Source organism: Poecilia reticulata, linkage group LG1 (assembly GCF_000633615.1).
Source record: "Poecilia reticulata strain Guanapo linkage group LG1, Guppy_female_1.0+MT, whole genome shotgun sequence".
NCBI classification, from domain to species: domain Eukaryota; kingdom Metazoa; phylum Chordata; class Actinopteri; order Cyprinodontiformes; family Poeciliidae; genus Poecilia; species Poecilia reticulata.
The window spans coordinates 3269300-3297268 of NC_024331.1; the positions used below are offsets into that span (position 1 = coordinate 3269300).

Sequence of the window (27969 nt, forward strand, 5' to 3'; positions counted from 1 at the left end):
TATATCTTAAATATATTTACATCTTAAGGAGTTTAAGGCTATAAATGGTGCATTAACGCCTGGGCATCATGAAGACTTTTAGTGCATTCATGAGTGGTGACGGAGTCGATCCGGCTGGTTCAGTCTCTCCGCTTCCTGAAAAACCACATTCCGGCTCACCAGATTGGCCGGGCTGAACGTCTGAATGCAGGAGATGGGAGGCACAACAAAGGCCGTCCCTCCTCTTGTTGTTTCAGCAGGTGTGTTACTGCCAGCTTCAAACACTGGCAGTAACACACTGGAAACAAGCTGGAGGGACAGAGCTCGATGAGAAATGTCCCCTTCGTCCTGAAGACGGTGTTTTAACCTTCTAGCGCCTCAGAGGTAGGAGCATTATTAGACATGTGGACAGAGTTGTGTCGTTTAGCACCGGTGAGACTCTCGCAAGTCTGCTGGAAGATTACACCAGGGAAATGGTCTGACCTTAATACTCTGTGGGAAAAATCAAAACCTGAACCTCCTGTTAAAGTGTAACTTTCATCAGCAGCACTGTGGATCCAACAGTCAATCAGTAACAGGTGTGTGACAGGTGGATCTGACGGCAGTGACGTAGGAAGCTCCTGGCGCCATCTTCAACATCTACCTGCTATTTTCTTCTTGGTGTCAAAAACAATCAGCTCTTTGTTCTGTTTGAATACTACTTCTTAGAGAACTCCTTCATGCTTGCTCGATGGCTGTTTGTGTTAGCCATGAAAGTCAAAACCAAATATTGCATGAGAAGTCCTGAGGGTGTTCCGGGTGGTGTATAAATGTAATTGCAAACTGGTTCTTCCACATTCCGCCCCTGCTGGTTTGGTTCAGGTTCTTCTATTTCTGGCTGAAGCTGTATGGTCAGAAACAAGGAGAGGCACTCCAGGGAGAAATGATTCACACTGAATCGACTCTTTATTTCATGTGTTATGGTTCTAGGCATGTAAGGCTGTTGATCAGTTGATCACGGATGTTATTGATCAAAAGCATTCAATGTTTTGAGCAGACAGGAAGTGAAGGGGCTAAACCTTTTATCTGGTGTGTGTAAAAAAACATCTCAGCTGGTAGTTTACTTTAACTTTAGCATCCAATAACTGGTTCACTTTGTTCTTACTTTTCCTTATAAGAGCAGGTTTTTGTTAATAGTAGTAACAACTTTATTTTAAAAAAAGTGTACAGCTCAGACATATAGTGGCTTGCTAAAGAATTCATACCCCTTGAATTTTTCCACATTTTGTCACATTGAAAACGAATATATTTAATTGGAATTGTATGTGAAAAAACAAAAAAAGTGGTATACAATTATGAAGTAGAAAAAATTATACACAATTAAAAACAGTTTTTACAAAATAAAAAATCTGAAAAGTGCAGTGTGAAAAAGTATTCAACTCCCTTTTGCCTGTAACCAATTGAGTGGAACCCAGTGCTGCCTGTCGGATGCTTCGTGTTCTTACCTGCATTAGGACAGATGATGAAAATTAATTGTTGTTCTAACTCTGGGATATTTACGTCACCTGCATTTCCATTAAAAATGTGCACAAAGCTTTGCAAGTATTCTGCTAATGCTGAAAAAACACAATTTCGCAATTGCGGTGTTTCCATTAAATTAAAAAGGCAATGAAAAAAAATCACACCTTACCTTACCTGAATAAGTTTGTTCACGTTATAAGTCATTAAAATCATGCTGCGCCATGATCCTGCAACTACTTCCTGTTGTCTTCTTTTTCTTCGTGGGTTGTTCCTGTGGCAACATCCGGTTGTTGGTTTATTCCACAAAAGTAAACAAATTTCGATACGACCAAAGGAAGAAGAAGAAAAACTCAACACGCGCCATAACTTTTATTTAAAAAAAACGAGTTTTTTCGAAGTTCACATATTTCCATTCAGCGAATTTATTTTTGAAACGTCGAATTCCGTATTTATATGGTCGATGGAAAAGCGGCTCTTGATGCTGACTGCTGACTTGATGAATGCATTGTCCTAATTTGCTGGGTTTATCTGCTGGACTTATTACAACCGTGATTCAAACCAAACTTCAAAATACGCTTTTGAGTTGTTGCTCCTCAATAACGCAAAGCTGTGTTTTTATTCGTAGATCTGATTGGGAGAACAAAAACACGACGTCTGGACCACAGGTATGACTCTACCGTTGGAGGAAAACGTGAGGAGGAGCCGATACGTACCACAGCTGCTCATTCAGTAGCTATTTGTAGAAACCGATTAGTCGAATGATCGCAGTGTGAACGGCAGTGACGCCGTTGAAACCACGGAACACACAGGAAAGCAGTTCAGTCTGTGTTTACAGCTGTGCAGATCAATTAGATCGACGGTGATAAACAACAAGAGGGAGGACTGGAGATGTTTTCCTTCCCCCTCCTGCTCTCTCTGCTCTCTCTGCTCTCTCTGCTCTTTAATGAGGAGCTGCCTCTGTCTGGAGACGCTCTATCTGTCTCTCAGGTGACGAGGCATCAACTGAACCTCCACCGTCGTCTTCACTCTGAGAGTTAAACAGCCATAATGTCTGCATAATGAGTCATGCTTAAAGGAGTGCTTTTTATACAGGATTTAACTTGAAGTTTGACATATATTTGTCATGATCCGTGTTTCCATGTGTTTATTTTTGAGTTTCTGTGTGATCCTGTTCCCTGTTAGTCCTGTCTCTGCGTCTTTCCCCGTTGATTGTCTCCCAGGTGTGTCTCGTTCCCGTGATTCCCCCGTGTGTATTTAGTCTCCCCTGTTGTCTGTGTTCTTCGTCGGGTCCTTGTCAATTGATGTCACCTGTCTCCGTGTTGCCAGTTTTCCTCGTGCTGCCAGTTTTCCTCGTGCTGTTTCCCCGCTGTTCCTTGTTGTGAGATTTTGTCATTAAATTCATCTTTTTTTCATCATAACCTGGGCCTAAGCGTCATCTCCTCACCGCTATCAACCACCGCTCATGTCAATATTACCATGGCACTGCGTTAGCGTAAGGCTGTCTAGGTTAGTCGCAGACAAACTTGCATTTAATTTGACAAAGTTTGGATGGAACAAGTCCGCTGTTTTTAGTAGTAACCTTTCATTGGGACATGTTTTGTCTGTATCTCAGCACAGAATTATTTGTCTTTTTATTCTTTCATTTGCTGTTTGAAGTGCATCAGTGGTGTCAAAAGTCGGTCCTGGAGGGCGGCAGCCTGCATGTTCTCTTCTCGGTTTCAAACACCTGGATGTAACGATGGCTCGGCAGAAGGCCTAAGAAGAACATTGACCTGCTGAGGAGGTTGTTTCTACAACCGTGGAGAGAACTAAAACATGCAGGATGCCGGCCATCCAAGACCATCTCTGGACACCACTGAAGTACATGATGTGATGGAAAATTCTTGTTAAAATTTTGTTTTTTTTCTTCTCTTTTTGTGTGTTGCTAAATTTCCCCCTTTTCTCTTTCTGTGGAAACCTTAATGCATTTCTGAGTTTGGTTGTTTTTAGTTTTCCTTTATTGTCAGCACATTGGGCTACATGTTAGATAATTATGACAATGTCTGATATTTAGCATAAAGATTTATGATTTGTTTTAACGTCCTACTTTGTTGTTCTGCTCGTATCTACAGGTTGTACAGGAATGATTATGTTTCTTAACTTTTTCTTAAATTCAGATTTTGTTTTCTTATTATTTTTAGTCAAGGACCATTGTCTTCTCTACGAGCTGCTATCAAGAGAAGTATGTTTTTATATATATGAAAATACACGTCAGGGAACTTTAAAATATTTTTTTATCTTTCATCAAAGTTAAAAATAAGTCATTTTCAGACAAATGCTTGTGAAATCCTTTAGCTTTTTTATGTATTTTTTTTTTTTACCACTTTTTGATTCAATTATATTTGTAAACTTTTTTTTTTTTAATGTGATAGTTGTGCATTTTTAAAAGCAAGCAGATCAAAGTTCGTGAATGTATCTTTCTTCTTTCAGCAAGAACAAACTCTCAAGGTGACAACAGAGCAGAGAGGAGGTAAATATTTTATTAATCCATCATTCTTCTATATTTACATCTTGATGGTGTTGTTTGCTGATGAAGGTGTGGAAATGTCAGGCATGAGGCAGCCTCATCGGCTGCCAAGGCTGAATCTGTATTTAGTGTTTGAATTGAACTGAAAGTGTTGGTCTGTGTGTGTATGGTGGTTTGTCTCTGTGGCGTTCTCAGTAAGCGCTCGCTGTTTGTCCTTCAGGCAACCAAACATCACCATCATCTCAGTGGAACCTCTGACCAGAAGCGCCTGGTTCACCGGAGGCCCAGTGGTTTTTCCTCCTCAAGCAGGCTGGTCCACTGGCATCCCCACTGTTTCACAGGTAGGCTTTATCCCAATTTTTTTCTTCATATTTGCTGCATAAACCTAGGGATACACAATATATCAGCACTAAAATCAATTTGTCATTAGTCATAAAATGATATTAGTAATTTTTTAACATATTGGTATTGGTAAAATAAATAAAACTAGTCCAATCAGTATTTATTTTCATCTTGTTGCCATCTGTTTTTGTTTGTTTTTTTTATTTTTTTAAAGGTTGAAACGGTTGAAAAATATGCATATCATTGGTAATTATGGGTCATCAGCCATACCAGAAATATCAATATCAGATATCGATATGGTCCCAAATTTTCATATTGGTGCATCCCTAAAACAATAAATAAATAAAAAGACTTAATTTCACAGACGTTTCCCAATACTGGGACATATCAATACACTCAGATGCAAGATAACATCCGACGCTCTTTTTCATGACTCAGCTGCCACCATCCTATGACCAGGTGATTAAAGAGAAGACACAGACAGATCAGCCGGCCAAGCCCACAGCGGCCCCACGCCAGAGTGGAACACACACCCAGCCACTCAGGAAACCCTCTGATCCACACTGCGGCGGCGCCTCACCACATCCAGGGAGAAGCCCTGCAGGTGAGGCCTGATCCTGGAATCTTGTTACCTTAAGCAAGTGTCTTTCAAAGTAGAGGCTGTGATAAGGGGCGCTGTGGGGGCCTCTTAAAGCTGAAGGGAAGATGAGGGGGGAAAAAAATGCCAAAATAAAAGATATTGGAATCGCATAAATCTTTTTAATCTTAACTTTTTCATTGTAATTTCTGTTTTCTGTTTTGTCATTTAAAAAAAAAAAAGTTAAAATAATTTATATGTTATACCTGATGCTCATTTTCGGATTGGTTCCTTCAAGCTAGCGTAGCTAGCAAGAAATTGAGAAGTTTCTGACAAGAAAAGGAGCAAAGGAACCCTGCTGTGGAGGACACTGCTGCAAAAAACCATAAAAACTGGGAATAAAATAAAAACATTTTTGTATCAAAAGAGGGCATTGTAATAAGACTGTTATTTGGTATTGTCTGATGAAATTTTCTGCCACAGAATAAACTCACTGCCATCTAAAATCAGAAGTTATGAGGAAGCACTTATGCTAAATGAATGTAATAACTATTGAATAGTGAATAAAAATGATACTAAAAGTGAATGTTTCTTTACATATTTTGTAGCATTGTTTGTTACCTTGCCAAGGGGGTTCCCCTGCCAGAGGTTAATTCTCTTTGGAGGGCCATGGCATGGAAAGGTTTGGGAACCCCTGCCTTATGTCAAAGTACAGGTTCATCTCAATAGAAACCTTCAAATGAACAAAAGACATTAGAGACCTGTTGTTGTTGTTGCTGCTGTTGTACCAATTGTCCAGACCGGACCGGACTACTGAGGTCTTCTGGTTCTGGTCTGCTCCTCATCCCCAGAACCAAACACGGAGAACCAGCATTCAGTTTATATGCTCCACTAACCTGGAACAAACTTCCAGAAAACTGCAAAACAGCTGAAACACTGAGTTCCTTTAAATCAAAGGAACTCAGGCTAAAATCTCGCCTGTTTAGAGTTGCTTTTGATTCATAATAACTGGAACATTGATCAACATATTTGATCAATGACATTTTCAATGATGGCATTTGACAAAATGTAATGTTCACTGCTTGTTTCATAGATGGTTACTTTATTATGTTTTTATGGTGTAACGCACTTTGAACTGCTTTGTTGCTGAAATGTGCTATACAAACGAGCTTGACTTGATTCCTCTGGCCTCTGTTGGGCTCTAACTGTGATTTTCTCTGTGTTCAGCTAAAAAGCCCCAAAAGCCTCCGAGGTCTTCATTTCCAAAAGCATCGGTGGTTAAAAGAGGCGTAAAGATTGTAGAGAGATCAGCGGAGCACACCAGTACAGAGGGTTGCAGCCGTGCCTGTGATCCAGACCACTGGGTATCTGATGACAAGGACCCCCAACGTACGAGCAGATCTGTCACCGTCCATTGGACAACCGCGACTGATCATCAGTCTGACTCTGCTTCTGTTCAACGTGCTGCTTTAAACCTAGACAACGCTCAGAAACCCGTTCCACGTCCCCGAACGAAACTGAACAAAAGCGCCACAAAAGAGGAGCATCAGACTTTGATTACACTTGAAGAAAACTGTGACGTGTTTCAGTCTTTTCCACGAGACGTTCCCACCAATAAGTACCTGGAGGAATTACTAGAGGTCTTCGGTGAAGGTAGCGAGTGTGAGGAGGGCCGGTACTACACCGACCAGTTGTATGAGAAGCTGTTGGATGAAGATGCAGATGGAACAATGAGTGCCAACCACAATCACCGAAACATCCGTGCCAGGATTCAAGCTTTTGAGAGCCAAACTGGTACTGAAGAGGACAATGGGTCACAAGCAGCCACACCAGACCTTCCACCCAGGAGGGCCACCTACAGACCCCCAGTTGCTTCTAAACCTCCTGCCACTTTTAAACCTAATGGCATGAATAACTCCAGTCAGAACATGTTTGCTTCTCAAAACTCACAAAACCAAGAACCGCTCACCAGACCCAAGCCTCCTACCAAACCAGTGGGGCATTCGGTAAGAGAGGAGCTGGAGGCCTTACACAGCAAGGGGGTTCAGCCCCACAGGTCACAACCTTTCGGGTTGACCAGGTCCGATGGCGTCAATGAAGGGGAACCGGCCCCGCTTCCGCCCGTACCGCCGGTGAAACCATTCAAAGAACCACTCAGACCCAACCTGAACATAAACAACCACAACTCACACGAGGAGAGCGAGAGTGTGGCCGGCCCAGTCAGTGAGTAGAGCTTTGTTTCTGTTAGATGGTCTGCTCTGGTGGGTTTTGTTCCGGTGAAAGACTGAATCACTCTTTAAGTTTGTAATTAGGGCTTAGGATTCGGATTGGCGATTGTACCAATCCGATTTTTATCAATCTAGTTTTTCTCGTTTTCTTTTTTGAAAAAGAAATCAGAAATGACAGAAAATACCGTGTTCCACTGGCAGATTATTTCACTTGTAACAGGACATTTTACCCATGAGTTAAATAATCTGCCAGTGGAACATGAAGATCCATCCATCCATTTTCTTTACACCCTTGTCCCTTAGTGGGGTCGGGAGGTGCTGGTGCCCATCTCCAACTAATGTTCCAGGCGAGAGGCGGGGTTCACCCTGGACAGGTCGCCAGTCCGTCGCAGGGCAACACAGAGACACATAGGACAAACAACCATGCACACGCACGCACACACACACACACACACACACACCTAGGAACAATTTGGAGAGGCCAATTAACCTGACAGTCATGTTTTTGGACTGTGGGAGGAAACCAGAGAAAACCCACCATGCACAGAGAACATGCAAACTCTATGCAGAAAGACTGGGGCTGGGAATTGAACCCAGAACCTTCTTGTTGCAAGGCAACAGCTCTACCAACTGCGCCACTGTGGGGACTTGAACATTCTCATCAATATTAAGGAATTAGTGACTTAAGACAAGCTCCTATATGTTGTTAGTTAGCTTTATTTTATTTCAAGTGTACTAAGACAGTCACGTTAGAAACTAGACCAAAACTACTTGGTAAGATTTTGTGTTTTTGCAGTGCATCATGGATGTTTAACCTTTTCTTGTCAATGCAGCTACATGGCTAATCGGTTGACTTTCTCTGTTTAGAAAAAGTACCACTCAAACCTCAGTATAGTTTGGCCGGCGATGTCAGCTCTGTCAGCTCTGTCAGCAGACAGGGCACATGGAGAAGACCAACCACCATCAGGGTTCCTAGCAAGGCTGCTTCAGGTGAGGGTGGAGTTTCATCTTAACAGGTCCAGAGTGGAATTTGTATGATTTCCACACATTTTTACCTGCTGTCAGCACTTTTACGAAGCTATATCAGAGCCCTGAGTTGGATGTATTTTTCCCATTAAACATGGATCTGGATCTCTCTTCAATGACAGATAACTTTCTGGATGACACTCCTCCTCTTCCAGTTAAAAAGCCCATAGGATCAACAAACTCCTCATCAGCAAGCTATAAGGAGACTCTTAGATCCTCAAAGTCATTTCAGGTGAGACTGACTTCACCGAGAGCCAGAAATGTGAAAGGCAGGAGAATCTTTACAGGCTGAAAGGTTCTGCTAACAGTTTATAAGTAGCTAATATCTTGCCTTCAGTAGGAAAGTCTTAAATCTTTATAGTATAATTGTGTTGTCAGTGGTTCTACTGTGCAGCCTACCTTTACCTCACATGTTTAATAGGAGTACTGAAAATCTGTCATGTTGTTGCTTTGCAGAACACTTTCAGCGCCGGACCGGAGCCGCCGCTCCCACCCAGGTCAGAGGAACGCCAGTTAAAACAGTTTTTATGTCCCACACTGCAAAAACACAAAATCTTACCAAGTATTGTTAGTATAGTTTACAGTCCAAGTATTTTAGAACACATGAAATAAGACAAAACTTACAAGTAACTTTTCAGCAAGATATAGGAGCTTGTTTAAGTCGATAAGATGTGACCCAGCTGAGGGTTCCTGATGGGTTTTGTGCTTCAGGAAGCCCAGTGGGAACAAAAGCCTCCCTCCCCGGCTCCCTCCGGCCAAGATGGGCCCCGGCAGACCTCCCCCCCCCAGCCTTCAGGCAGCGGGTCGATCTCAGTCGGAGCCGCAGAGATCTTCGCCAAAGTTCAAGTCTCAGAAGCCGACCAAGAAAGGCTTGGTGCTGCCTCCCAGGCCCGCTCCGGGCCACCGCCTCTACAACAACTACATGGTGAGAAAGATACCGGCTCAGAGCTCTGCGTGTGTTTGGAATTCATCTCTCAGTTTTGGATTGTCCCCACCAGCTCCCGCTCCCTCACGGGATCGCATCTGCTGATTTTGACGGGAGGAACTCAGAGGAGCTGACTCTGCAGGTGGTTGAAACATCCCCAGTGTCGTTCTGTGTAGACTGAGTTCTACAGAACCTTATGAATTTGGTGGTTTCCTAACAGAAAGATGAAGTAGTTCTGCTTCTGGAGAAGATCAGCCACAGTGAGTTTGACTGCCAGATCGGAGAAGCCAGAGGGAGAGTCCACAAGTCCCGAATGAAGATCATAACTCCTCTGGACTCTGATTTTTCACACCCACAGGTAATTTATTGGTTTAGGAAATGAATCTGTGGAGGATAAGCGCTAGTTTGAGAGCTGATCTGTTTCCCTGCAGGAAGAAGGTGCAGCTGCTTCAGGTGGAGGTGCTGATGGGCTCAAGGTGAAGGCTCTGCATGACTTTGTTCCAGGTAAGAGTTTACTTTCTTTGACTCTGCATTTGTAAATAATTGACCATTAAAAATATTGTCAGATGACAAATGTGCTCTTTAATGATGTGCTTCTTTTTTAATTTATTTATTTTTATTTATTTTATTTTTTCTAGAAAAAAAAGCATATTATGAAAAATTTAGCTTTTCTTATTATAGACAGTTGGCCCTTTTAACAAAAAGAAGAAAAAAACAGGCTTTTAAGAAAATGCCTACTTCTCAGTTATAATAATAATAATTAGTCGATCAATAAGAATCAACTGTAACTCATTAATTGATAACTTGCATCTCTGCTATGTACTAATCAGCTGACTTAAAACCAGCTGGTTATACTGGATTCATTTAAGGGAATTTAAGGAAACAGAGGTGAATACTACATTTCTTGATGTTTTGCTCTGGGGATGGTGTTTTTTTTCCCCTTTCTTATTTTTTTAAAACAATCTTAGAAAACCCAGTGTTTTATTTGAGACTTTAAATCTTTGGTTGTAACCACAGAGGGCCAGTCGGAGCTGAGCCTCTCAGCAGGAGACGTTGTGACTGAAGTGGAGCAGGTGGACAGCCAGTGGTACAGAGGCACCTGTAACGGCTCCACCGGGTTCTTTCCCATCAGTTATGTTGAAGTACTGGTAAGTTTCAAGCAAGCACCCATTCTATAAATATAACGTAGAGAAAATCTATGAATGAATGAAAGGAAGTTGATGGCGATTTCATAAATTTTTTTCCCCCAATTAGTCCAAATCACCCACACCGGTAGCCAAGAAGAAGAAGACGCAAGCTGCCTCCGTCAGGTATTGTTCTGTTCCATTTTGAACCTTTGCGTTGTCCTTGTCCAACCACCCCAAGAGGCTGACCGGACATGGGAATTGTCCCCGGCAGCGGTCCCAGGTGTGTGGCCCGGTTCGAGTTCGAGGGGGAGCACAGCGACGAGCTGTCCTTCTCGGAGGGGGACGTGATCCAGCTGAAGGAGTATGTGGGGGAGGACTGGGCTCGGGGGCAGGTCGGCGTCTCCGTGGGCATCTTCCCCCTGAACTATGTGGAGATCATCGAGGATCTGCCTCCGCCCCCGAGGCAGCAGCCGGGTCCGGCTGCCGGGGTGGCGCTGCCAGGTGAGAACGAATCACACCTCATGTTGGTTCTGCTTTAGCTGAAGTAATCTGAACCGGGTTCAGGCTCATCCTGTCATCTTAAAGGGGTAGTATTATGTAAAATAGACAGTTTTTTTTTTTTTTAGCTTTACCTGGCATGGCATGGCAACTATTCAGCTGTGGAAAACCTCTGGGTGAACCTAACAATGCTGGTTAAAACGTTGTCAAAGGGTTAAAAGGTGGAGTTGCAAAAAAAACAGGAGTTTCTAAAGAGACAGAGGCCCAATCTCAAGGCACTAAATTACAAAATCAATTATAGCAACTAGTTACTTGATTGTGCTACAAAATGTGCCATAATACTGCCCCTTTAATGAAATGACCTCATCTGTTCTTCAGTCTTCATGGAGTTGCTTCTCTTGCCTCGGAGGAATTTGTGCCTCTGTTTGTGTTTCATTTAAGTCAGGTCCAGACGGAGGAGGCTCTGCATCCAAATACAAGTCAGCAACTCCGGCAACTCCTCTGCTTCCATGTAGATTAATGTTCCGCTGTTCTGTTTTACCAACACAATGTTTCAAGTTTACGGTAAATAAAAGATTCATTTCAGTGGTTATTTTCCCCCAGAGGCGGATTGATTTCAATGACTGGGGAAAAGAAAAACTAAAAATAATAATTGGATGCACAAGATTTTATCCTCATTGGGTCAAAATTATAGATACGGGTTCAAACAAGCCACGGGCGTCGAGTTCCATATTGACCTTTTTACAGCCATCAACAGGCTCCTGTCATCATCTTCACTCAATATGTGAGATTAGGTGGAGTTTATTTGAACCAGTTAGTTTCCTGACATGGATCCAGCTTTGAAGTCAACAAACTGTGTACAGAGTGAAGGTTGGGCTTTGACAGGAAGTTCTAGAAGCTTCATGTTACCCTGCTGTAAACATTGTTTGGGAGCATTGTCGTGTTGGAACACCAAGCTGGACCCAAACACAAACTGTTGGTTTGTGCAGTGCAGTACTACCACTGTCAGAAACCCCACAACAAGGCTGCCACCACCGTGCTTCACAGTGAGCCGACGGTTTTCTGGTCTGTGTTCTCTGACCGTAACAATTTTCTCCAGATGCCATTTGAGTCTACAGAAGCTGAGAGCGGAAGGAGCTGCATCATTTTTTTCTCAAAATAATGAGTAAATCTTGAGAAACAAACTGGGCTTCGTATGACTCAATCATGAGGACAACCAGAAACGTTAGTCCTGCTCGAAGACGTCATTGTGGGACCAGTAGCTCCGTTTCTCCGTTCTTCCAGGACGAACCAGGCAGATTACTTTTTTGTCAGAGCGCCTGAGTGGCTCAGATTACTAGGAGACTTGGACACAAATACTTGTTCCAACAATATCAGACACACAAAAGATGGTTTTAGTGCAGATGTAGGCTAGCGGTTGGCTTGTTGAAGCGCCCTGTAATGAGCCCAGTTGCAATTGAAGACACCTGCAGCAGGCTGGAACTCTGCCAGATCCCGTGTGTCAAATGTAAACTTGGTGCTGCTTCATTATTATTACTATTGTTTCCACAGGTCTTGCTGCTCATTCTGCCTTTGGACAAGCAGCAGCTGCCAAACCTGCCCAGGTAGCCATTATTTACACAAGCATTAACGTCACCAAAGATCAGACTGGAACACATGAACCTAAAACAGAAAACTCAATGGATGCTTATGACTTAAATTTACATTGTGATTCTTCCGTTCGTCCTCAGACCGCCAGGTCCGGTGTGCAGTGGGCAGTGGCTCTGTACGACTATGCGGCAAAGACCCAGGACGAGCTGTCGTTTCAGAAAGACGACTGCATCCTGATCACTGAGCACCTGAGCGAGGAGTGGAGCAGTGGCAGGCTCAACGGCAGGGAGGGCATGTTTCCCAGGGCCTTCATCGACATCTCGTCAGGTACAGAGAGTTCTCAGCAGGGTGTTAAAAGCTGAAAGCTAAACTGCCTAAAGTTTAATGTGCAAACTTAACCCTGCATGATGAGGAGAAGGTTCTCTATGCAGATGTTTAGTATTTAATCACGTGACAAACTGATCAATAAATGTGCATGTCATAACCCGATCCATGTGAACAGAGAACCAGCAGATGTGGAGAATGTAGCCCTTACTTGTGCAGCTGAAGCTATTTCATCTGAGACTGCATTCACACCAGCCCTGTTAAATCTGCTTTAATCCAACTCCAGTAGATTTGTCTAGAAAGTCCAGTTTGCTTGGGGAGGTGTGAATGCGTAATCCAACTCTGGTCCGCCTACAATCGTCGGTTGAAGTGAATTCTGGTGTGGTTCAAATGTTTGTGTGAATGCCAAGCAGTTCAGAGACCACTCCAGAAGCAGGAAGTGGAGTAAAGTGCAGGGCACTCTGAGTAAATACAACCAAAATAAGTGCGAGTGTAGCACTAGAGGCAGAAATGACCTGTAGATTTATTTATTTTTTTTACCAAAACAAAAGAGAAATCCTCCAATAGCTAAAATCACATGCTGTATCACGATATAAGGGTGCGATATCAGTCCATATAGGTAACTTTTGTTCAGATTTTTTGTCTTAAAATATCTGATATCCTGCCAAACTGATGACAAGTTTTCCTGTTTTATCCAGTTTTCTTTCCAAATTGTTTTTTTTATTTTTAAACAGTTTTGAGGCACGGTGGCAAGACATAAAACTGCTGCTGCACAAGTTACTGAAATAGGTTGTTGCTTTGTAACCAAAGAGCGAATGAGTTTGTTGATGCTACCAACCTTGCGTAGCTCGCCAGGAGAGGTAAAGAGGTTATAGCCTTTCCTCTGCCTAAATCTCCCAGAATGCTGTTCGGCTCAATGTAATTATTGGACATTTTATTGGATGTGTCTTCTATTGATTATTATTGCATTATATATTGTTATTGGTTTGTTGGCCATCCCGGCATTTTGCAAAGAAGGAAGCTGCGGTCAGCATCTTCTTCAGAGGTTTTTGTGTTGTTTCCTTCAGTAGTTCTTGGTGCAGCGCCACCACAGGTGAGGAGGGCAACATGTATTTCAAAGGGTTTGATTGGTTTGACTCAATGTAGGGTGAAAGTTAACCGCAGCAGCTGAAGATGGAACAAATGTCATTTTGGCCCTCAATCGGATATCACCTACCGAACTATCAGGTGTGAAAGCAGCCTAGTTGAGCGCCGATAAACGGCGAAGATTAACACGTTGCTGCGTTCCTCATCAGGAGAGCAGCAGGGCGGAGCCGCTGGCTGCCTGAGAGGAACAGCTCTGTACAGCTTCACATCAGACTGTGAGGAGGAGCTCTCACTCCAGGTATGGTGGCGTTTGTCGTCTTCATTCTTCATTCTCAATACGGAACCAGAACTCAGACCCCAGCCCACCTGTCCTCTTCCTTCACCCGCAGGTCGGGGACATCGTCACCAACCTGGAGCCGGTGGATGATGAATGGTTTCTGGGGGACTTGAAGGGAAAACGGGCCCTCGTCCCTAAAAACTATCTACAAGTTCTTGATTAACGGACTTGTGGATTTAAACCGGTGGACGTTTAATCAGTCGTGTTTGGAAAGCATTAAAACTTAAACAGTATTTAAAGTTGTGCAACTTTTCTCAAGCATTTACTGAATTACGTTCCAAATAAAGATTTTTATCAGTATTTCTCTAGGTCTATTCTGAATTTAACTGAACACTTGCTCCCCCTACTGGTTCTTTATTATCCATGCTACTGAAATATTTGGCCCTTACAGATTTTTTGTGTAATAATTATTTGCTCTCTAATCTGAATAAATCTGCACCGGAATTTGGCCAGCAGTAGTTATTTGAAGCCTCCAGTACTCTTTGATTAAAAGATGAAGTGTGTTAGTTACCACTCCTGATATTACTTTATTATTAATGAATGAAAAGCTACTCACTGTTTTTAATGTACTTGAAAACCCAAATGTACAAGATTAAATGCATTATAACAATTCAGTTCAAGAACTGAAACTCTGTCATTAAAATTATCTTTTAGTTTTTTTTTTTGTTTTTGCTTCCAGTTAATGGAGAACCCAGAATTCAGTTTCTCTGAAAATTTGATAGGAAAGAACCAATGGTTAGTTTAGTGGAAAGAAAATGTGCACAATCCAACAGGAGGAACCAGTTTTGATTGTGAAGCAAAGCCCATCAGAGTTGGTTGGAGATTCATAAGGTGTGGAGTGGAATAATCCCAAGATCTCCCAGCTATGAGGATGGAGGTGGAAGCATCATTCATGCTTTTTAGCTTTTTCTAGACAACTGCACAGTGTGGAGCAGAGGATGGACGGGGAAAAACCAAGCTGTTTGCTCAACTCCTCAGCAGAGCCTCAGGCTGACCGCCTCCAGAACTCCCTACAACCATTACAGCAGGAAATATTTCACTATGATGGGCAAGACCTTGTACCTCTGGAAAACAAACTGAATGTTTCATTAATCCCTCATATCTCTATTAAAAATGTTTTCTTACGGGGTGCTGTGAAGGCAGAGGGATTAAGCACAACCCACATAGAGGCCTTACTCCTCGATGCAGCTGTCACAGGTTTGATTCCCGACCTGGTGACCTTTGCCGCATGTCCCCCCACCTCTTCCCTCATCACCCACTTTCCTGTCAATTCACTATCAAAAGCCACTAGAGCCAATTAAACCTTAGAAAAAGGTTTTCTTAAACAGTTATGAATTTTTGTTTTATGGATATCACAAAATAACATAACTCAAAAGATTTTAAAACTTTATCACTTTGAATCAAGTTACTGAAATAAACTGAATTATTTATTGAATATGAGCTTTTATAGTAAGAACTGACAATAAAAGCAGCTCCTTCACAAACACACAGCCACAGACGGGTTTGTTGGTCATTTACATGTTTTATTAAATCTGTTGGGGTGTTCAGACAGTCTCCTGGATGGGGGGCTCATAGCCATCGGCCCTCTCCACCTTGGCTCCGGTGTCGTCCCCAGAAACCTTTGCGGTGGTGGTGGAGCCGCCTTCACCGTGGAGCTCCATCAGTTTGCCCACTGCAAACATAAAGAGCAAGTTTATTTCTTTTCCTCCCAACAGTAACGGTGCTGAAGCAGTGATGCCCAAGTTAGAGAGGAGCATCATCAGATCTCAATAAGCAGTAATCAGGGAGTCATATGGGACCGAAACAGTTTGTCATCACATGTTCCCATATGGCCGTTAACAGAGAAGGTGGACCTACGTTCAAACTTGGGCTTCTTCAGCATCTTGACCTTGCGGACGTAGACGTCGTGTAGGGGGTAGATGGACTGACACGCCTTCTCTATGTCTTTGCCGACGCTGTCAGGGATCCTGAAACGCACCATAAAAAACAAAATGCGTCAGACATCTTCCACCCAAACATTAGGAGTTCAACTTCGGCTTCCCTCTGCTGCTCAGGAAGTGGACTTACAGCTTGTTGACCACTTCCTTCAGGTCGTTGGTCTGGACCTCACGCGTCATGATCTCCATCATCTTCTTGCGGATCTGGCGGACCTGCTGGTGCTGGGCGTACGACGTCTTCCTGATCTGGTTGGTGCGCTTCTTTGTGAAGCCCACGCAGAAGAGACGCAGGAGGTATCCGTCGGTCGTCTTCACGTCCACATGGGCCTCAATCATGGTCTGAGGAAAAACACCGGGACGCATTCTCAATCTACTGATCAACGCAAATCACAAGACCGCGTGGAGTTTAACTCCTACGATCTGAAGATCTATTTACAAGGCTGATCCAGGTAGAAAACACACGTGTTCCAGATGTCCAGGTCAACCAGACTGTATGCTAATCTGAACCCCGAATCAGAGAGCAACCATGACACTTTCACTACAGAAGTTTGCTGCTAATCCACTCCAAACAACAATATATGGAACGATGACTAATAATACGTCATCATGTCACATCTCAATATGTTGCTTTAGCTTCTCTTATCAGCCATGCTCACTGATGCACTAATTAACCACAACCCATGTTGACTGGTAACCATTGTTACTGGTCTCTGCAACATTATACTCAAACTGGGAAAAATCATATTCACAAACTAGAGATGCACCAAGCAAACAATATCTGAATCGGTGCCAATATAGAAAAAAATATCTATGTTGGGCATCAGTGACAATGTGGCTGATCCATAAGGACAAAATCTATTCAGTATAATTCTGTTTTGTGCTTTTTTTGTTGTTGCTTTTTTTATTTTACATTGTTCTACTCCTAATTGCACTGACTGAACAAATTAAAGTTGCTTTTACACGTTTGACCAAGCTTGTGAAGCTAATTGTATGTAAGAAAAAACTTAAATTCTATCCAGCACCGTTTTCTGTTCCAGCTGATAACTAAACCTTTTACATCGTATTAGAAGTAAAAAACGGGGATCCCCATTGCAAACTCCCACGTAATAAATATCTAAACCAGTATCAACACTGCCACAAAACTAAACCATTTCATCTTCCATTATTGTTCAGGCTGACAAATGACCAATTTATTAAAAAAAAAAAAACCCAAACAGTATAACTGCAGAAAACAAACATCATCTGAAAAGCTCACCACGGCTTAACAACAAAGCTACTTCCTGCTCCACACCGAACATTACCTGCCACTTCTTGACCATGGAGCACATCTTGTCGCGGGTCAGATCCATGCCGTGGAAGTTGGTGAGGCAGTTCTTGCCCTGAACGTCCTCGGTGACGAGCTTGAACTTGCGGAAGGCCACCTCGTCGTTCTGCAGGTCAGCCAGGCTCACCTCGAACACGCGTCCCTTTAGTCCATCAGAGGCAATCCCTGACAAACAAAGAGGAGCGTCAAGAGTTCAAACAATATGAAGAGGAGCGGAGATTCAGTCTTAACCTGACCGGACTAGAGTGTGATGCCGCTTTTGACACATTTTAGGTGTCAAAAGTGTGATTTTTTTTTTTGTTCCCACCATGGAAATTCCTCATGATTTGAAGCCACAAACATCAACTCCCTTTACAAAAAGACAAAATAAAGAGGTCTGAGGAATATTAGTTTAGCAATTTAAACATATACAACAGAACACCTTTCAAAATGGATATTTTATTCAACCTTTTGTATCCAGTGGTTGGTATAAACTAGCCTGAACCACATGCTACTGTGCAACCAATACTGCAGAAAGTGTTCCTGCTGTTCTAACACATCCATCTTCTTTATTTTGGCATTTTTTGTAATACATTGTTCATCTAAATCATTATTATTTGTATTATACAAAATCCTGTTTGTAGTAGAAAAACAAGAAGATGGTAATGGACAATTTGAATGTACAGCTTGCAAAAATGAAGTGTTCTACTAACCAAGAACTATTTAGAACCAAGTAATTTTTACAATTCAGAGTATTAAAGAATAATGCAATTCCAACAATATCTGTACATGTAAAGCTGACAAATACCAAATTATTTTCCATTACCAATATCTTTGCTGCAAAACGCAAGGAAACTATTGTGACTAAATGTTAGCTGTACATTTGTCTTCCCCATCAGACCCTGTAGAGGAAAAATGGTTACATATTAAAGTGTCCCAGGGTACAGAATGCAGACTTACTGGTTCCCTGAGTCCTGGTGACCAAGGTTTTGCCAATGTTGCGGATGTTGAACATGGCTGGTGCCTTCACATCGTACCAGTCCTTCTTAGAGAACGGGTCCACACTGTGAACAAGAAACAGTTTTTAGCTTTAAACTTCTTCAGCACTCTCTAGTGATTCTGAAATGTAACTCAGCCTAACTGAACTCTTTCAATTGGTCTGGAGCTAAACTGTGCTGCAGGCGGCTAGCTCACCGCTTAACACAGCCCTGCTAACATTTAGCAGCTTTGGCAAATATCGCTACAATAACTGACTACAGAGACACAGAACTCTACCCTCTCTCTAGGCATACTGAAAACAGTCTCTGCGCCTTGTGTAAGTTAAACAAAGCGGTAGAAAGCCGCATTAAGAAGTTCTGCTAGAGAGCGTGTCTGAGCTCCATACACAAATACAGAGGCCGGCAGCGACAAGACCAGCGTCCTCACATCTACCATCTGTTTAGTATCAACTTCATCCGTCACATTTATCTCGCCAAAAGAACAATGGTAAGAAGCAAAACACCTATTCCGTGTACACGTGAAGAAATTTTTGACTTACATCTTCTTTTTGGCACCTTTTTTGCCGCCTTTGGTCAGCCTCTTATTCTTGCCGACTGCCATGTTGGCTACAGGGAGCGAAAGAGGAGGAAACAGGAAATCTCGCGAGAGTTAAGGAGAACGTCGAGCCAGGGACGTGACACTTGAATTATCGCGGGTGCTGGTCATTTCTGTGAGCTCCCTCTGCTGGTTAAAGGCTGCTTACAAAAATAATATCTGTGCGGTTAAACTTTAGAATTTGAAATGTAGCTTTCTTTAAATTAAAATTATTTCAGCAATCAATGAAAAATATCAGTCATGCCAACTAATATGTTTAGATTCCATTAGTTTTTATTGTAAGTATTTCATAGCCTCCAAAACAACCTTTAAAGTATAGGTTTTGTCTATTTTGGTTATTACAATGAACATAAAGCTCGTTTTTCTTTATTCAAATAATGTCAAATTAATAATAATAACAACCAAAATATAGCTATTAAAATTAATACAGGAAAAATCTCAGAGTTGTTGCTATCTTAGTCAATTGGGCCTGTAATTGTAAGTAAAAGTCAGGTGTGGTATATATTTATTACACTATATTTTAAATTTTTCTTTTTGTTCCTTTTGATGATTATGGTCTCCAACTATGAAAACCCCTAAATAGGTTTCTTAGAAAATTTGATTGTTAATCTGGAAATATTGACCTGCTAAATATTCAAAACATGTTTGAATGAGACATGTTTGAATGATTTTGTGAGGTTCTCAAACTGAAATAAAAAACTGAACCAAATCAGCCCATCAGCACAGGCAATTAATGCAGATGGGGAATTTTTATAGTTACGTAGATTCCCAAAATAAAATCTGCATAGGATGAAAAATGACAGGTACAAACTAAAGCATCCATCAACAACTTTTGCTCAGAAATACACTTGACAGGCTCAATAATGAAACTTGTCTAAACACACCCATACACAGTGGTTGTTGTTGAGAATAGACAAATAATACACAATTAATGTCCAAAATCTGGGAATTATTGCACCTTTCATTTAAAATGCATATGTGAGAGGCTCTTTGCTACAAAAATCTTTTAGTTTCATTGAAAAAATTGCATGTTTCTTTTAATTAGTTATTGTGAAAAAAACATTATTTATATTTGTTATTTTTTTTGGTGCCTGCCCCAAGTTATGTCAACTTTATCATTTTGGTACACTTGGCAAGAAACTTGCGAACTTCGCCTTTCTAGATGTCAGATTAGGAAAGTTTGTCAGTCAGGGTGCAGTGACATCCTGGGCTTTGGTACATTTGGTCTTGGGAGAAGCGGGGCAACTTTTACTCATGCAGATTTGAGTGTGGCAACACACACACACACACACACACACACACACACACACACACACACACACACACACACACACACACACACACACACACACATGCTTGGCTGTCTGGAACCTTTGGCCTTTTCAGTCAACTGTCTTCTTAGTAATTGTGTAAAAATAGAAAAGAAAAACTTAATAAGTCAATTTTTGAGTTTTTGTTAGTAAATTTCATTATAATCTACTAGTACATCCCTTATGAGTTTGATTTTTTTAATTTAAATTTTGAAATAATTACATTATAATGTTCTGATTTATTGCTATTCTACATAATAATAGTAATAACAATTTAATAGAAGCACCCAAAAAAAGCTTCCATATTAATTAGATTGATAGGGAAGACTGTTTTAAAACATTCAAAATAAGTTTACCAAACCAGTATTAACGTAAAACTACTGTATATAAAAAAGTATACAACAAAAAAAAAATCTGCACAGCCTTCACAGAAACAGGATAAAACTTTTTATGATAAGCAATCTATTTGATCAACAAAATTCCTACAGAAAATGTTTAAATCAGCGAGTTTTGACCTAAAACATGCAAAATCCTTTTTCTTTCAAAATATTGGGAGTAAAAGTGATTAAAGTGATAGTTATTATCAGACATGGCAATATCACAAGCTTTGAACAGGTGTAACTAGTTTCTTTGCATTAACAGGTCAAACAGGCATGTTGACTGTCTCCGCCCCGGCTGCTACGGTGACCCTGCTAGGAATGTTGTCTGTTGGTATAATGCTTCCAGCTACCAATGCCAACTAATGAAGGAAATGCAAGTAAAAACAGGCAATCCTGTAAAATATGAACAGATAAAACACATGTACCCTTCTTAGCTCTGTGTTGTTCGGTTTTTACCAGCTCTGATCGGTTTAGAAGATATAGCAAAGATAAAATTATAGAAACGCCACCAATAGCTCAAATAACCACTTGCTAAAATGAAGTCTGAGGTCAGTTGAAATATTTCATGGTAAGGTAGACAAATCAAGAGCTTGGATCCATTCTGTGTTGCATCAGGCTCGAGGTGCAATGGGCTGGAAGACATTTTCTCCCCACTGGTCTTTGTACTGACCAGACTGTGTTTAAAGGCCACACAGTGTTGATACTGACCATGCCACCCACCTTATGTCTTTATTGTACATCACAAAACTCCAATAATGTCAACCCGGTTTCTGAATCACAACAAGGTGAGAATGAGATGTTGAATCTACCAGGAACTTTGGAGGGTCTGAAGGCAAAAGGTTGTCCAATGGGCCCCTGATATCTAACCCAGTGGTGGTTGAGTGTATGTGGGTTCTGGTTTTGTTCTTAGTGTGTTCTATGGCCTGAGAGATCACAGATTTTTTTCTGCTTTTTGAAATATTTAAAGTTGATCTTGTATATTTCTATTTTAAAGGGGCTTTAAAGGGCCAGTATTATGTGTTTTCCAGGCACACAGTATCAATAAACTATACTGCCTTCAATTGTTAGAAAAATGCTATCTATATTAAATATGACCTAAATGAAATTTGACTTTGTAATTTAATGCCTTTAAAAACTCCTGCTTTTTCTGAAACTCCACTCTCAGGAAGTCATCACAACATGGATCCTCTATTAACCCTTTATCAATGTGTTTATCGGCGTTGCACTGAGAAGTAGCTCACAGTTCCACCAGGTGTTTGCTAATTGCTGCTGGCTAGTCTGAAGGAGCTGAGTGGGGGAGTCACGGGGGAGTGGTTCTCTGTGAGGCACAAACTCTCTGAAGCTTGGAAACTGCGGCTCAGAAGAGGAATAGCACGCCTAAGGCGGGGCTAGGTCCAGCCAGGCGTTTTGCACAGCTGAATGGTTGCCACGGGAGATTAAAGGATTTCTCATGCATGAAATAATCAAAGCAACACTACATGTGTGTCCTTGATGAGGGAGAAACATTATAATTCGATGTAAAAGTGAAAAAAGAAGAAAAAAAAGAAGTACATTTAACATAATAATGCCCCACTAATAACATGCTATTGGAGCCAGTCAGCTGGTGTGAGAACATTAAATCAAAAAGCGAGGCCTGTCCCCGGTGGGTGCTGCTGAGGGCTTCCATGGCTCCCAGAGTCCCCGTGGGAACGGCTCTGGTGTACAGGGAGGTCAGCGGCAGCAGTGACATCAGCTGGCTCTGTGGAAACGCTTCCAGCCTCTTCGTCCCCACTACAGGGTGAATGTGAAGTCAGCGGAGCAGACTGACACAGGGGAAGATGGATTTAGAGCATTTATTACCACAGCTCCGACCGAGCGCAATTAGGATCCATTCGTGATGCAATCACGGAGTTGGATGAAAGTGGGACCCCTCGTCAAGTCGGCTCTGCAAATATCTCACGTGTCAGGGGGTTATGGTGATGGAGGTGATATGAAAAGGCAAGCAAAGCAGAGCTGTCACTTTGCATCAATGTCTGGTCTGCAGAGCCTCGGGATGGAGACATTTCTCCTTGTGCTGTTGTGGAAACAAAAAAATTTCTGTTTCTTTATTTTTTTTATTTCTTTAAACCACAAAGCTGTTTCTTGTTCTCTTCAAACAAATTAATGTTTGGCGCTTTCATCTGCATTGCACGATGGCGTGGTTAATGGAAATGTAGATAATGACACAAATCCTGCTAGCACCAGTAATTGTTAAAGATGGAGACTTTTTTTGTTTTAATTACAAAGAAATTAAAATATTCTTTTAAAGGAAAACCTTTGATGCAATAAAATGTATTCATCTTTTTAATAATCATTATTTTTGCATTCCAGTGACATTTACTCAAAAGCAGTCAAACCTACTTTAATTAACTTAGCTAAATACAGCAAACATGGCCCCAAAATAACCCAAACCCTGTTTTCAAAGTTGAGACTTTTTTCTTTTGAGTTTTTTTTCCGCCTAAATTAGTACTTGATCAATCCATAAAACAATTCCGGGAGCTGACAGCACATTGAACAGTTATGGACAGGAAGCTTTGGAGCACATTCTGTAGGATTTCCTCCCACTTCCCCTCGGAAGAGTGACTCTCTCATTCGGAGAGAGTCACTCCTGCAGATCAACATCAACCTTGAGACTTTTGTTTTGCACAAGCGGATGCACAAATGTCCAGATTGCTAATTTAAATGTGATTGTTTCAATTTTTTTGTTTCATTTTTTGGGGCCACAGGAGTTTTTACTGATGTGGAGAAAATGTTTTTCTTTTTTTTATTTTTTATTTTACCAGGATAAAACCCCATTGAGATAAAAAACCTCTTTTTCAAGGTAGTACTGGCCGTTAGTCAGCAACGACACAAAATAAATTACGCAGTTGAAAGAAAATGTCGAGCTATCATAAACATTGTTATTGAATCTGCCTCAAGAACTTTTAGTTTGGATGTAAAAGCACTAAACAAGAGGAATTCAGTCAATCTCAGAGTTTCTTGTGGCAACTTTCAAGAAGAGGGAGCTGAATGAACTAAAGTTTTATTACCCAATTCAATCTGAGCAAAACAGATGAAAAGAAGCAGCAAATTGTGTGGACAAAAAGTATAAGAATCAACATTTCTCAGTGTAATTGGAATACAAATATAGACCGGCAGGAGTCCAGTCTGGACAGTGTGGATTTGAAGCGAATGAGAATTAAATGCAATTGGACATGCCATTGTTACCATTTTAAAAGCGATCGGTACATTTTTTAAAATTCTTTTAGACATTACCGTATTTTCCGCACTATAAGGCGCACCTTCAACGAATGGCCTATTTTAAAACTTTTATCATATATAAGACACATAGAACAGACGCTTCAGTTTGGGTTGCCAATTTGTTCTGTAATCTATTATTACACATCTACATTTTATAAAGAAGTGGTCCCCAAGTACTTTATATAGTAGCTGCCCCAGTCATTGTTTCACTCACGGTGTTGGTGTTGCGCTATTGTGGCCAACTGCTTTCTGGGTAACACAGACCAACCGACACGCTGCCGCCGCAGTCTCTGTCTCTCATCCCCCACCCCGCCTTATAGTGGGGAAAATACGGTACTTACTTGAATGGCGTGTTCTTTTGTCTTTCATATATTGAAGAATGACTAGAATAAGACAAAAAAAAGACTATGTTGCTAATGTTTTATTGTAGCGTATCAGGAATGAGGCAAGTGTGCTCTATTTGAGATGAAAGTATATTAAACAAGTAATAAGTTACTTGATGTAGCGACATTAGCAGCTTCATCTAGAAACACAGACATATAGATAAACTCTGAATCAGTTTTAAAGCCTGTAGGATGACAGAGAAAGACTTAGCAGCAAATAGAGCTCAACCAATAAGGTTTGTCCAGGAGAGGGACAGGGAAGAAACTGGAAGTCATGGAAAAGTGCATCATCTGTAGAAGGATATGATTTAAGTTGTTGGCAACAGACGCCAAACTAGCCTAGCAGCATAACTACAGAGATAACTCAGGATAACCTAACGCAGTCTAACTATCATCTTGATCAAAGAGGAAAGTTTTAAGCCTAGTCTAGAAAGTAGACAGAGTGTCTGCCTCTTGGACTAAAACTGGGAGCTGGTTCCACATGAGAGGAGCCTGAGAACTAAAAGATCTGCCTCACTGTTTTACTGTCAGAACCTCAGTAGTAACCCTGTGGTCTGGTACTGCAGGCTTCTGCTATGGAACATTTGGACCAATGGGATCTCTGATGGATGAAGGAGTTAATTATTAAGGGCTTTATGGATGAGAAGGAGAATCTTAGATTTTATTCTGGATTTTACAGGAAACCAGTGAAGAAAAGCTAAAAACAAAAAAGGAGAAATATGATCTCTGATTTTCATTTTCATCAGAACTCAGGTGGCAGTGTTTTGGGTCAGCTGAAGGCTTATTTAATGCATTTTACGCTAGTAAAGAATTACTCCCTTGAAGCTAAAATGAAACTGTTAATGGAAACCGCTGAAATATATGTATTTTTTTCAAACTTTGTGCAACAAAGCGAGACCGGGCTACTCTACACTTTTCTGTTAGAAAAATATTTTCCCCTTCTGATTTTCAATTCTAAGTTTAGATCTTTATTATCAATTAGATATAATCATCAAAATTAATGTTTGGAATATATCAGTCTGTGTTTACTGGCTTTTTGTATTTTATAGGTTTATTTTTTAAAATCTGAATTACTGATATAAAGCCAGATTTATTGAGACCGATCAGTTTTGTCAAGGTCGTATGACTATACAGAACCACCAGCAATTTGCTTGCTTATCAGATGGACAGGGAAAACAGTTCTGGCTTTGTTGATTGTTTCTCAAATGATCTTGAGCAGAGGCTGAGGCTAGGAGTGAAAATGCCAAGAAATGAGAGATTATTAATTGAACTGCAGCATTCTGAGAAGCCACCTGAGCGCCTCACCTGCCTCAGAGCTGAATAGACGTTGGTCTGTGTAGCGCATGCGCTGTTCACTCTAGGGCTCCACTGTCATGGCGGTGACGAACTGAAGCTACCGGGGCAGATCAGGAAGCAAACCCAGCGCGGCTGGCTCAACCTTGTCATTTAACCGAGTCTCCGGAGCTTCCCCGGCAGCGCCGAGCACACCTCCGTCTGCTACCCGCTTCTTCGGAGCCGGACATAGGACTTCTTCCTCCCTTTGTTGGGAGTTTTCGGTTGTGAGTGTCAAGTGAGTGCACTCGGAGACAGCAGCAACTTCCACAGCTGAAGGGGAGAAATTAAAGTGACTGTCCAGAGGAGAGAGCTGGTGGAGCGGGAGGACGGCTGGTTGGCTGCTCGCTGCCTGCGGTGTGTGCTTTCTTCACGGCTTTAATCGCATCAATTAATCCGTGGGGGTATCAAGTTACGGAGCGAGCAGGACAGAGTGGAGGAGCGGTGACATTTCCGACCAGCACCACATTCCCCCGCTGCTCCCTCTTTACAGCCAGCGTCCCTCAAAAAAACTACTTTAAATGGGAAGAAAAGGGCTCTGAGTATGTGTCTCTAGACCGGTCACATCTCATCTGAAGGGGGAGACAGTAGAACCGTAATACCCCCCAAACCCCTCGACGTCGGCTGCTCCCTCGCCATTGGAGGTGAACAGGTGCCTTACCTGTGAACGCCACCTGTCCCGTCCTTCCTTAGCAAATGGCTAGCGCGGAGTCAGCGGAGCCAGGTGATGGAAAGGACGGGCGAGCGGGCGCCATGCAGCTCAACCCCGCGGTCCCCATCAGGGGGATCAGGATGAAGTTCGCCGTGCTGGCTGGCTTGGTGGAAGTTGGAGAAGTTTCCAACCGAGACATCGTGGAGACCGTGTTCAACCTGGTAAGCTGATTATGGGAGCTCAGGACAGGCCGTGGACAGACCTGTCTCCCTGAGCTCACACTGTTAGTGTGCCGTCCCGCTGAAATCATGATTTAATGACATAGCAATTTCTTCTTTTACACGCCTTTTAACATTACGTTACATTAAAAATGTATTTTATTAAAGTAAAAAGCGATTATTAGTTGGATGTAGGTATTTCATAGTTGCTCAGTTCCTGTCTGTCACTGTTTGAAACTGCTCTAAGACTGTGGTAACACATTTGCTGGATGATATTGTGGATGAAGTTATTGCGATAAATAACGTCATTTCGAGACCATTTCGAAGTAATATTGTGGTAATGGTATAATAATGCAAGAACACAAAGATGAATAAACTTTCGATTCTATTTAACACCGGGACTGGAAGACATTTTAAATATCCAGAATAAATAAAACGGAAACATATAAAATGAATTATGAATTCCTTTAAATCCAGATGTTCTTGATATTTTAGCAGCACAAACCAACTGAGACGGATATTGTTCATTACTGCACATGGATGATATTAAATGTGTTAACTTGGACAGAATACCATTGTTTATTTTGGTGCCATATTTTCTGCTTCCATGTTGCTGTGTTTAAGGTTATGTTGATGAAGGCTGGTGAGAGCGGCCTTGGTCTGCCTGATCAGAAATCAGAAACATGCTAGCTTCTTAAAGTTTACTCCACTCCTGAGGAGTTTCAGCTGATGCAGGATCAATATTTAGACTGTAAAAGAACACGCCGATTTAATAGGTTCAAAATTATTCAATAAATTTGATGTGAAAGCAAAGGATTGAACCTGAAAAAGGCGGTATAGAAACTTTCAAATGATTAAAAAGTTTCAGATCCGTATGATATTTAGCAAACAAGATTTCTAATGAGATTTTATGCGTCTCAGTGGTTAGAATAAATGTCAGTCATATGCAGTCCAAAGGTGATGTTTGTTACTGTTTTCACAGAAGAAAATTCTACCACGAAACAAAAGCTTGTTCTGCTTACAGTATTTTCAATATAAAAGGGAATTTCTGAAATGTTTTTGATGAAAGGTAGACCTTGTGCAGTGAAGCAAGCGTGTGGTCACACATCCACTCCGTTGACTGTTTAAATTTAAATTTAGGTGGTGGGAAACATTACATAGTTGATTTAAAATTTCTATTAATCATCTGGAAAATTTGAGTTATTTTTTTTCCTGCCTAAAACCTCAACAATAATGTTCCTAATAGCAATGAAAAACTAAAGAGAACAGAACGCCTATTGACTGAAAAAATTACAGCTCTATGTGTATTGCACCTTTTATAAAAAACGTCTTTTACATATTTGTTAAAATTGTCAAAAACAACCAACCAAACCCAGGAGGAGGGTCTTAGCGCTGTCAGTCAACCTCTAGTTTTCGCTGCTCAAAGTACTAAAGATGGCAGAACAACTTCACTACAGGAAAACCGTAGTTGGTGGGCATGCCAACTAGCTTTAGCATTCAAGATATTCAAGAGGGGGGAGGATGAGCAGCATCACATGGAGAGTTATTGACAGCACTA

General features: G+C 41.5%; 3 protein-coding genes across 4 annotated transcripts in view; 2 read left to right on the forward strand and 1 right to left on the reverse strand.

The window, feature by feature from the left end:
* Positions 1-14703, forward strand: part of sh3d19 (SH3 domain containing 19) — an 18271-nt gene extending 3568 nt beyond the window's left edge. Inside the window, exons 2-21 of one of the 2 annotated variants that reach the window (XM_008397618.1) lie at positions 2105-2144; positions 3660-3700; positions 3949-3988; positions 4206-4326; positions 4766-4931; positions 6132-7127; positions 8000-8122; positions 8281-8390; positions 8615-8655; positions 8870-9083; positions 9157-9225; positions 9304-9441; positions 9515-9587; positions 10101-10231; positions 10338-10393; positions 10482-10711; positions 12260-12312; positions 12439-12625; positions 13918-14006; positions 14098-14703. In XM_008397618.1, the coding sequence (XP_008395840.1) occupies positions 2105-2144; positions 3660-3700; positions 3949-3988; positions 4206-4326; positions 4766-4931; positions 6132-7127; positions 8000-8122; positions 8281-8390; positions 8615-8655; positions 8870-9083; positions 9157-9225; positions 9304-9441; positions 9515-9587; positions 10101-10231; positions 10338-10393; positions 10482-10711; positions 12260-12312; positions 12439-12625; positions 13918-14006; positions 14098-14208 (3029 nt within the window). In that variant the 3' untranslated portion in view covers positions 14209-14703. The remainder of the gene's footprint in view (positions 1-2104; positions 2145-3659; positions 3701-3948; positions 3989-4205; positions 4327-4765; positions 4932-6131; positions 7128-7999; positions 8123-8280; positions 8391-8614; positions 8656-8869; positions 9084-9156; positions 9226-9303; positions 9442-9514; positions 9588-10100; positions 10232-10337; positions 10394-10481; positions 10712-12259; positions 12313-12438; positions 12626-13917; positions 14007-14097) is intronic. The other variant, XM_017309267.1, reaches the window with a different exon arrangement.
* Positions 14704-15547: 844 nt separating this feature from the next.
* Positions 15548-18930, reverse strand: rps3a (ribosomal protein S3A). Its single transcript, XM_008397496.1, has 6 exons — positions 18823-18930; positions 18246-18349; positions 17284-17471; positions 16113-16321; positions 15903-16012; positions 15548-15717 (listed from the first exon to the last, which is right to left on the reverse strand). The coding sequence occupies exons 1-6, from the start codon at positions 18882-18884 to the stop codon at positions 15590-15592; spliced, it is 801 nt and encodes a 266-aa protein (XP_008395718.1). The 5' UTR covers positions 18885-18930; the 3' UTR covers positions 15548-15589.
* A 6432-nt stretch (positions 18931-25362) lies between these two features.
* Positions 25363-27969, forward strand: part of lrba (LPS-responsive vesicle trafficking, beach and anchor containing) — a 233103-nt gene continuing 230496 nt past the window's right edge. Inside the window, exon 1 of the mRNA XM_008405468.2 lies at positions 25363-26414. Within this exon, the coding sequence (XP_008403690.1) occupies positions 26238-26414 (177 nt within the window). The 5' untranslated portion in view covers positions 25363-26237. The remainder of the gene's footprint in view (positions 26415-27969) is intronic.

Excerpts from the sequence above, each read along its gene's own strand:
- rps3a (XM_008397496.1), bottom strand. The coding sequence starts at position 18,884 with ATGGCAGTCGGCAAGAATAAGAGGCTGACCAAAGGCGGCAAAAAAGGT. Across the intron at positions 18,350-18,822 it reads AAAGGTGCCAAAAAGAAGAT|TGTGGACCCGTTCTCTAAGA; the intron begins GTAAGTCAAAAA and ends TCTTGTTCACAG. Across the intron at positions 16,322-17,283 it reads CCATGGTCAAGAAGTGGCAG|ACCATGATTGAGGCCCATGT; the intron begins GTAATGTTCGGT and ends GTTTTTCCTCAG.